The sequence below is a fragment of the Thalassophryne amazonica genome, chromosome 4 (assembly GCF_902500255.1).
Source record: "Thalassophryne amazonica chromosome 4, fThaAma1.1, whole genome shotgun sequence".
Taxonomy (NCBI): Eukaryota; Metazoa; Chordata; class Actinopteri; order Batrachoidiformes; family Batrachoididae; genus Thalassophryne; species Thalassophryne amazonica.
This window is the reverse complement of record NC_047106.1, coordinates 47,918,308-47,929,494: the sequence shown is the minus strand read 5'-3', so window position 1 is coordinate 47,929,494 and position 11,187 is coordinate 47,918,308. Positions and strand designations below refer to the sequence as shown.

Sequence of the window (11,187 nt, the reverse complement as noted above, 5' to 3'; positions counted from 1 at the left end):
CAACTGAAGTCGTACAACAAACAAGAATGGGAAAGAATTCCACCTACAAAGCTTCAACAATTAGTGTCCTCAGTTCCCAAACGCTTACTGAGTGTTGTTAGAAGGAAAGGTGATGTAACACAGTGGTAAACATACCACTGTCCCAGCTTTTTTGAAATGTGTTGCAGGCATTCATTTTAAAATGATCAAATATTTGCACAAAAACAATAAAGTTTATCAGTTTGAACATTAAATATCTTGTCTTTGTGGTGTAGTCAGTTGAATATAGGTTGAAGAGGATTTGCAAATCGTATTCTGTTTTTTTACATTTTACACAACGTACCAACTTCATTGGAATTGGGGTTGTAGAATGCAGGCACCCACTCATGAAAATGACTGAGTCTAGATTTGTAAATCAAGGGCCATAACGCTGGTAAAATGGGCCCAACTTGAATAATATGATGATATGTGTATTACCAACCTCTAACAAGGACTTGTACCAAGCTTCATGACATTCCTCCTAAAACTGTTAGAGGAAATGATTTCAGAACGCTTACACCCTTTTTGACAGACAGACAGAAATCACCATGACATAATCCCCCTTCAGCCAGCAGGGGATAAAAAGGTAGAAACACATTTTTGAGGATATGACCTCTTTAAGTTTGCAGCTTGTATTTTTGTGTCATATAGACAGGAAAGGCTCCTTTTTATAGTTATAAAGGAAGACACCATTTGTACAGTGTGAATTTGGCATTAAATTCTTCATGTGAAAGCAAGCACCATTTAACAGAGACAACACTGACTATTACAAAAATGAGCAAATGAGGGTTCAAACAGGTTGAAATGTTTGGTTTTTTTTGTCAAATAACCAAATGACATAAAACAAACATTCATATAATTCCCAGGGATGCGGAGAGGAAATAACTGGGTCCATATCATTTCTGCTCTGCATTTGGTCCTTGTGCGTTTATGACTAGCAATATTCCTGACCCCACCCTGCACACCCTAACACTATACACGGAGCAGTGAGCAAGAACTCCTGAGACAGAAACTGAGATGACAATTCTTGAGACAGTCACTTAAAAGGTGCTGACAGGACAATTTTTTTAATGAAAAGTAACAACTGACATGAAGATTGTTGGAAGAAAATGCAAGAAAATATAGCCATTAGTGGGAAAATGCAACACAATCACACTATACTGGAATATTTATCTCATATATTTATGCCACAATGTGTTTAAATTTGTTAAATGTGTATTTAGCTCTAATGAATTCACCACACGAGTCAATGTTTTACTTCCTTCCGATTAGTATGGTTATTCCGCATTTATTTACATTCCACTAGTCAGAACAGTGGATTGTATTCCAATTTTGTTTGCTAAATGCTTGCCCTCAAGCTACTCCCCATTTTCAACACAATTAATGCACATATACACGTCCAGAGGATGATGTCACTATATTGATTTATTTGCCATTCATAACAATAATATTCATAATAATAATGTGAATCTGATAAAAAAAAAAAATGTATCATAGGGATTTCAGGTGTAGACGACATGATCCATCACCATCATATTAACAAATCCAGTTTGTACATGTTTGGGAGGCTTTGGAGTATTTACAGATATGCAAAAAGGTTCACTTGGGGCTACAGATGAGGATCTAACATGACACACCACCAGTGCCTAATCTACATGTCTACATCCTATGTTGCACATTGTGACTGCATTGCACACGTCTGTCATATTTTCACAAAAGGCATGTCCTAGATCATCCTCTCTCCAGCGATGCCCTCGATCCTTGAGCACTGAATGCTCCTTGCCTACACCTAGCACAATACATGGGAGCCACAGAGTTTGGACCTCTAGTGATCCCTTTAAGGATGCAGGGAAAATTGCATATTGTTTTATTTTAAATAAACTATGAAATCAAAACATTTTTCCTGGAGGCAAGGACGGGAATGCCTTCAATTTCATTTCTAGTGCAGTTAGAGGCTTAACAGAGGGAGGACATGCTCTTGTAGTTTGTTCTTCAACAATCTTAGTCTGAAATTGTGGAAACAAGTTTTACTCCAAGAGTGAAAGTGACTGAATAAAACAAATTTTCTTTCAACTGGACAAGCTGAGGGAGGACAGCTGTTTCTTTTCCACTGATTAATACACATTCTCCAATCAGTGTCAAGAAGTGCCTTGTGCCACACCTTCTGGTTATAAAAATGAAACTCACAGCTTTATTTATTTACGTTTATGAAAACCACTCACATGACTAAGACAAAAGGTGCCATCGCTGTCCTCTTCACCAGTGTGCGATTTCTGCCGTGCTGACGCGGCGTCTCACTCTCTTCCTCCAAGCAGCGGCGGAGTTGCATCTAGAGTCTAAGAGGGTGAGACTTAACCGTTCAGGAGGTAGACCACCAGCTCATACGTGCACATCATTATGGCGGTGTTGGGGATCTGTCGTATCAAGTGGGTGGTGAGGCCACGGTATAGTGCGCGGTAACCCTCCTCTTTGGGCACTTTTGTTAGAGTCTGGAAGAAAGAACGATACTTGGTGCCCTCCTCGCGTAGCCTGGTTCGGATTACCTCTGAGAGGAGAAAAAGGAGGGGGTGGGGGACCCAGAAAAGATGAGGCAGCTGAAAGCAACTGTACTACAGACCAACAAAAACCCACTGTCAAGTGTAGCGGTTTCCTCCCATTCAGACATGTTTTACATAAGTGGGTTCATGATGCATTCAATCTGGTTGTACATAAAATGAAACTGAACTGAAATGAACAATTCAGTAAAACATTAGCCTGCGACAGACTGGCGCCCTGTCCTGGGTGTACCCCGCCTTGCACTCTATGACTGCTGGAATAGGGTCCAGCCCCCCTTGACCCTTAATTGGACTAAGCAGTTGAAGATAAGTCTGAGTGTGTGTGTGAGAAACATTAGCAGACATCAAAGCTCCCCCTGAGGTGAAGCAGTTAGATGGTTTTTATTTTTCCTGTCGTTACTCATCTGACATTTTGCCATGACATATTTTCAATTACTTTCTGGTCCAAACTATTTCTCTCCATATTAGAATGGCTACTTGATCAGCAACAATAACTACACATGCTGAGGACCTAGTGGGGACCGTGTGTCAAAAATATCTGCACCAGAATTGTGTTTTCCTAATAATTAAGGAACAAAACACACATAAAGATACCACAGACATGTAGGATACACAAACGCTCAATAAACTGCTTCCTTTTTCCTGGTAAGACTCATTCACCAGGCAACTAAGGCAGGTACTTTGTGCTTGATCAACACCAACACATATGTACAGTTGTATGCAAAAGTTTGGGACCCCTGATAATTTGCATGATTTTGCAATGATTCTGAAGTGAAATTAAGTTTCTAGTCTTTACAGAAAATTCTGTAATAATTATTTAAACAAAATTGCGCAGATGCATAAATTTGGGCACCCTTGTCATTTTACTGATTTGAATACATTTAGCACTAATTACTGGAACACAAAATTGATTTGGTAAGCTCATTGACCCATGACCTCCTTACAAAGGTGAATCCAATCATGAGAAACGGTATTTAACCCTCTGGGGTCCGAGGGCATTTTTTGGACAGTTCACTCGCCTGGCATAAATGTTTTATTATTGCTGTTAACAGCTCTCCCTGCATCCCACAATCAAGTTTTATGTCTCTTTTTTCAGGACAGCCTATGCTTTCATAATATATATGCTTTTGTTGTGTTTTATAAGTGTAATAAAGGTTTACAATCAAAAATAAGAAATAAGCAGAAAATAATTTTCCACAGACATTTATTCAAAACACACAGCAAACTATAATAAACTGTTTGACACTTTATAAAGGTAATTTGAGGTCTTGTGTGAAAGACTGTACAACAAAAAGGTTCAAACAATAAACACAAATGCACATTTTGAACAATATATACAAAATGGTCTATGCGTTTTGTTTTTTTTTGTTTTTTGGGTCTTCACCTCAAAGCAATTTCTGTCTGCTATTACACAAAGGTTACAACATAAACTTCTACTTCTACTGTGTTTTGGACTGTTCTGTGCTGCTCCTAAAGCAACCTTCATCAAACTTTGGCCCACTTTGTGTTGTGGCTGGGGTGCCTGGCTGGCTTTTGTTTCTGTCTTCTGTTTTCTGTCTTTTGTTTTTCCTTCCAGGTGGCATGCGTTCAGGACTGAGTTATTAGGACCTCACCCTGATCACCTGAGGCTGGTCATGTGCAGCTCGTCAGGACTCACAGCTGTGGTGCATCTTTATGGATTGGGGCATGGTTGCATTTAAGTCTGGAGTACAGTGTGTATCTGCCAGAGACTCGACCTTGTGACCAGACGGGTGAGATTGACGTTTGGAGAACCATCTCATCATCATGGACGCAGAGACCCTACCAGGTTTAATGCCATGGTCTGTGAAAGAGGAGGGGGTGAGGTCTCACGCTCGTCAGCACACTTCCTGAGGTATTTTAGGTTTTGTGACTAACATGAGTACAGTCAGTAAATGTGGTGTCCCTCACACCTTATTATATTGAGCTGTTATGTTAGTCGTTTAATCAGCTTCCACTGCAGTGGAGAATTTAACTGGCTGTTCCATGCCTGCAGGGTGGGAAGCTGATTGGTGATTAAGCCAGGAAGTGTTTGCTGTTTATGTACACCTTTGAGTGGTCTCTCTGTGTGTGGAGTGGTGGACTCACATGATGGTTTCTTCTTTCACAGACTCGGTTGGTCGCGGCCACCTGGGGGGTGTCGGCGGGGTCCTTGGGTCCGAACTGTTCTGGCTCCGGACCGTTTGTGCTGCTGGGAGCACACCGTTCTTCCACCTCGCCAGACCGCGCACTTATTTGTTAGTAATTTAGCACTCACTGTTATGTTATTAAATTCTGTTATCCTTTGAACCGTGCTCTGCTTATTTTATACTGGGTCCTGTCAAACGCTGGTCGGTTCTCCGACTGCGTCCGACACATAACACTTTGGCTCCTTACAGTCTGAGGAGCGGACCTCCTCCTTGCTCCATTGATATGGTAAAACAAGTGCTTTACGCCGAGGAAGCAACAGAGTTATCCAGTAACATTCACATGCAAACTAGTGGAGCAATCCTGATAGTTACACACTCTTTGTTTGAGCACATGAGATTGTCATCAGAGGCTCCCTGTCTGCTCCTGCTTTCACTGATTGCTGTGCGTAATGGCACAGGGTGCAGTGGATGTACTCATTGTAGCACCCAGGGGGCTATTCAAACGGGCCAACTAGTAACATATCACTCCTGAAAACGATCTTTGGCTTTTCACGTGAGGTAAATTTGCCCTACGATTGGATTTTGGAAAACCATGTGACGGTGAACCAATTCCGATTGGACACTCACATTGCGCACGTCATCACACAGCTTCCATGAGGAGTACAAAGATGGCCGATGGCTGGCTCAAAAGTCTGCGGCATTAATATTGCATCTCTTCTAAAGAGTGGCAACGTGGGAGCCTCGAAACAACTCTCAAATGACCTGAAAACAAAGATTGCTCAACATCATGGTTTAGGGGAAGAATACAAAAAACTACCTCAGAGATTTCAGATGTCAGTTTCCACTGTGAGGAACATAGTGAGGAAATGAAAGACCACAGGCACAGTACTAGTTAAGGCCCGAAGTGGCAGGCCAAGAAAAATCTCAGATAAGATGAAGCAAAGGATGGTGAGAACAGTCATAGTCAACCCACAGGCCTGCTCCAAAGACATACAACATGATCTTGCTGCAGATAGTGTCTCTGTACATCGTTCAACTATATAGGGCACTTTGCACAAAGAGATGCTGTATGATGCTGTAATGCAGAGGAAGCCTTTTCTGCGTACAAGCCACAGAGTTGCTTGAAAGATGCTAAAGCACATTTGGACAAGCCAGCTTCATTTTTGAATAAGGTGCTGTGGACTATGAAACTAAAATTGAGTTATTTGGACATAACAAGGGGCTGTATGCATGGCTGAAAAAGAACATAGCATTCCAAGAAAAACACTTGCTATCTACAGTAATATTTGGAGGTGGTTCCATCATGCTGTGGGGCCCTGTGGCCAGTGCAGGTACTGGGAATCTTGTTAAAGTCGATATCAGCAGATTCTTGAGAACAATGTTCGTGAATCAGTGATAAAGTTGAAGTTGCGCCAGGGCTGGATCCTTCAACAAGACAACGACCCTAAACACTGCTCAAAATCTACTAAGGCATTCATGCAGAGGAACAAGTACAATGTTCTGGAATGGCCATCTCAGTCCCCAGACCGGAATATTATTGAAAATCTGTGGTGTGACTTTAAGCGGGCTGTCCATGCTCGGAAACCAACAAACCCAAGATGTTTTTTAAAGACGAATGGTCCAAAATACCTTCAAGCAAAATCCAGACTCTCACTGGAAGCTATAGGAAGCGTTTAAAGGCTGTTATTTCTGCAAAGGAAGATCTACTAAATATTGATGTATTTTTTTCTGTTGGGGTGCCCAAATTTCTGCACCTGTCTAATTTTGTTTAAAGAATTATTGCACACTTTCTGTAAATCTTAGAAACTTCATTTCACTTCTCAAATATCACTGTATTTGTCTGTTATATGATATATTTAACTGAAAATGCTGATTCAAACAACCAATGATTTATAAAGGAACATCAAAGATATCATCAGGGGTGCCCAAACCTTTACATACAACTGTATATCACTAATAAGATGAAGAATTTGTGGCTAAGCACAGAAGAGAATTGGAGCTTCTCACCATGAGGATAAGCAATGGTTGTGGCACAGGTCTTGGAGGTGGCGGCAGCAAGCATCATCCCTATAAAGTCCGAAGCATCTTTGGATGACTCCTCTTCTTCGTCCATGTTCTGTGGTGCCTTAGCCTCCAAGAGGCGCCGCTTTATTCTTTCATAGATTATAAAGTGAATCACAGTCTCTGAGATACCAGCGTAGGATGCCGACATACCCCTGTAGAAACCCCGCAGGCCATCTGCCCGATATACTCGCCGCACACAATCGAATGCACTCATCCGTCGCTCACCTCGATTTCTGAGAAAAAAAAAATGGAACGATACATAAATAGTTGGCCAGTGACAATTTTTGTAATTTTGTCTCTATTCAACACCACAGTGGAACTGAAATGTGGTCTCCTTCTTGCACAGATACTTGGTTTTTGAGAAACACCTACCCAGAAAGATTTACCATAGAGCACCATACTGTTTGTATTTATTAATGACTGATGGAGATTACGTCCCATACATAAAAAACAAAAACAAAAGAGTGCCCCTGCACTACACGCAAAATCTGACTGTTTCATTTCATCTCCAACTCCATTGTGGTGGTCTATAGAGCCAAATAAATAAACAAATAAAAAAACAGTGTTGCTGTCCAAATACCTATGGACCTGAGAGTGTGCACAGTCCCATTATAAATGCTATTTAAGCAAAAATATTTTCAGAATTTACATGGCTTTTGTGTGCAGCGTACTCTTAAAAACCTGCCGTACAAGAGTAAAAAGAACGGTAAACCCGGGAGGATAATCATATCAATGATATCCAACAAACTCGGCACATGATATAAGAAGGCACGTTCTGGAATTGCACAGGTGAGGACAAATTTGCAAAAGGTCAATCATTGGGACCAAGTTCTTGTCTGTTTGTTGGCCTACTCCTTTCAGGTTCTTCGGCGGACTTCGGTCAAACTTGGTATGTCAAAGAAAAGTCAAGATTAAAGGACATGTCACACCAAAATCATAACAATTTAGATTTAGGCTGTTAGTGACCATCCGATGATACACAGGGATTACTTTGTCCACTTTCATGACCGGTTTCAAAGTATACAGCATTCACAACAAACAGCTATGGAGACTGCTGAAAACAAATTATTCGTGAGTACTCGTTTTTCCAAGTATTTCCAACAGCGTTTACGTAGCTTTGAGGAAAATGTCCCAGTGTGCGCTTGAATGGAATGTAGCTGCTAACGTTAACAACGGAGCCACAGATTAATTCCAAAATTTACATAAGTGTGATGTCATGTTATGATGACTCATTTTTAAGTGATAATTGTTAACTTCGATGGAATAACGGTAAAAGGAGCAGCCGCGCTTCACTGTGAGAAGACTTAGTGTGCGTGCACTGCTATTAGTCATAAACGCAGCCTGTTAAAAACAGTTTCTGTTAGATCAGTCAATCAATCAATCAATTATATTTATATAGCGCCAAATCACAACAAACAGTTGCCCCAAGGCGCTTTATATTGTAAGGCAAGGCCATACAATAATTACGTAAAAACCCCAACGGTCAAAACGACCCCATGTGAGCAAGCACTTGGTGACAGTGGGAAGGAAAAACTCCTTTTTAACAGGAAGAAACCTCCAGCAGAACCAGGCTCAGGGAGGGGCAGTCTTCTGCTGGGACTGGTTGGGGCTGAGGGAGAGAACCAGGAAAAAGACATGCTGTGGAGGGGAGCAGAGATCAATCACTAATGATTAAATGCAGAGTGGTGCATACAGAGCAAAAAGAGAAAGAAACACTCTGTGCATCATGGGAACCCCCCAGCAGTCTAAGTCTATAGCAGCATAACTAAGGGATGGTTCAGGGTCACCTGATCCAGCCCTAACTATAAGCTTTAGCAAAAAGGAAAGTTTTAAGCCTAATCTTAAAAGTAGAGAGGGTGTCTGTCTCCCTGATCTGAATTGGGAGCTGGTTCCACAGGAGAGGAGCCTGAAAGCTGAAGGCTCTGCCTCCCATTCTACTCTTACAAACCCTAGGAACTACAAGTAAGCCTGCAGTCTGAGAGCGAAGCGCTCTATTGGGGCGGTGGTCGGGTTTGTGCACGCTTATAAGTGTTGTCATAAATATAACTGTAAAAAATACAAAAAATACATCTGTGTGATCAGACAGCCTGAAAAAAAAGCAGAGGTCAGCGTGCACATTAAAACAGTGTGCTGCTCCACACACATAAAAATCCAAAATCCGACAGACTCTCTCAAAGTAAAAATTCCACATCCATGTTCATGGTGGCAGTAAAACAGCATCCTGCAACGAAGACTACAGAGTCGACACATGTTGGGTTATAAAATCTATGATAAAGTTAAGAGTTGCAGGGTGAAGTTTATCGTCTCTTCTCTATACACCCTCTGTAAATCCGAGTCATCACTTTTGAATAAAAGCTCAGAAGCATCGTTATCAGATGTATCGGCGTTTGTTTCATTCTGTCTGTTTGTATAACAGATTTTCACTCATATGGGAAAAAACTAGAGCTGGGTATCGATTCAAATTTTGAGAATTGATTCAATTTCGATTCTTAAGATTCAGAATAGACAATTTCGATTCAATTCAATATCGATTTGGGTTAGTGTTATTAAAACCATTTGAGCCGTTACCTAATTGTCTAGTTATGCAACATATTAATACTAGTATTATATTGACATTTGACAGCAAATTAATGAAGTATTGGTAATTAATAATGATGGCCATAAGACTTATGGCACGGACCAATCCCCAGAGCAGTATTTTTATTTTACAAACAGGCTGTAGGGCAGCCAAAAGAGGGCGCAAGAGGTACCTGGTTCGTTGGCCCTGACACAGGTACATTTGTACAGGCTTCCATGCCTCATTTCTTTTGACTTTAAAGTAAGGCTGTAACAAAGATTTAAAAAAAAAAAAAACTATGGCTTTACTTTACAAAATGCAGGCAACAGTGTTTCAGAGAGTTAGAAATTTAAAAATTTTCCCAGGGCAAACGATCCTAGTTTCCCCTACAGCACTGGCTGTACATTTCCCACAGCCCTGCAGACCACCACAGTCAGTCTCAGGGCTGTACAGTGCGAGGGTTTTGCTCACATATTGCGCCTAAAATTTGATTGTGCGAGGAAAAAAAATAAAACGGGCGCACATGTGCGAGAATATATTTCAACACTTTCATTCGCATTTTGCTCCTAAAATACAGTGGTCCCTCGCTATAACGCGGTTCACCTTTCACGGCCTCGCTGTTTCGTGGATTTTTTTTAGTCCAATTTTGCATGCTTTTTTTTTTTTTTTTACAGTGCATTATGTTCCGCGGCCTCATCAAGCAGCCGGTCGCGACACCGCGAAGGGAGAGCACGCGCATTGTGTTCTGCGTGTCTGTTTATAAGAATCTTCTCGCCCAGAAGAAAAAAGAGCGCCAACAACTACCCATAACTGTGTTCTACACTCGGAAAAGACACCTGCAGCGAGGTGTGAGTCTGTGGAAAAAGACGTGACAGCGCAGCGGCGCCAGGACGAAGAGGCACGATCAGAGGAACTGTGAAATACTGGTCAGTCACTATTAATAATTAAGATCTCACTTTGTGGGGTAAGGATGATTCTGAGAAAGCTCAGAACTACACAGGAGGACCTGGTCAATGACCTGAAGAGAGCTGGGACCACAGTCACAAAGATTATATTAGTAACACATGATGCTATCAAGGTTTAAAATCCTGCAGGGCAGCAAGGTCCCCCTGCTCAAGCCAGCACATGTCCAGGACTGTTTGAAGTTCACCAGTGACCATCTGGATGATCCAGAGGAGGCACGGGAGAAGGTCACGTGAACAGATGAGACCAGAATAGAGCTTTTTGGAATCAACTCCACTTGTTTAGAGGATGAGAACAACCCCAAGAAAACCATCCCAACCATGAAGCATGGGGGTGCTCTTCTGCAAAGGGGACAGGAAGACTGCACCGTATTGAAGGGAGGATGGATGGGGTCATGTATTGCGAGATTTTTGCAAACAACCTCCTTCCCTCAGTAAGAGCATTGAAGATGGGTCATGGCTGGGTCTTCCAGCATGACAATGACCAGAAACACACAGCCAGAGCAACTAAGGAGGTGCTCCGTAAGAAGCATTTCAAGGTCCTGGAGTGGCCTGGCCAGTCTCCAGACCTGAACTCAATAGAAAATCTTTGGAGGGAGCTGAAACTCCAAACCTGAAAGATTTGGAGAAGATCTGTATGGAGGAATGGACCAAAATCCCTGCTGCAGTGTGTACAAACCTGGTGAAAAATTACAGGAAATGTTTGACCTCTGTAATTGCAAACAAATGTTACTGTACCAGATATTAACACTGATTTTCACAGGTGTTCAAATTCTTATTTGCAGCAGTAACATACAAAAAAAATTATTTAAAAAACTCATATATTGTGATTTCCGGATTTTTTTTTTTTTTAAGGTTATGTCTCTCACAGTGGACATGCACCT

The 11,187-nt window shown here is 41.5% G+C and overlaps 1 protein-coding gene across 1 annotated transcript in view; it reads right to left on the bottom strand.

Moving 5' to 3' along the window:
• Positions 1 to 839: 839 nt before the first annotated feature.
• LOC117508167 (solute carrier family 25 member 36-A) overlaps positions 840 to 11,187 on the bottom strand; it is a 34,770-nt gene continuing 24,422 nt past the window's right edge. Inside the window, exons 6-7 of the mRNA XM_034167836.1 lie at positions 6,728 to 7,017; positions 840 to 2,563 (exon numbers count right to left, since the gene is read on the bottom strand). Of these exons, the coding sequence (XP_034023727.1) occupies positions 2,370 to 2,563; positions 6,728 to 7,017 (484 nt within the window). The 3' untranslated portion in view covers positions 840 to 2,369. The remainder of the gene's footprint in view (positions 2,564 to 6,727; positions 7,018 to 11,187) is intronic.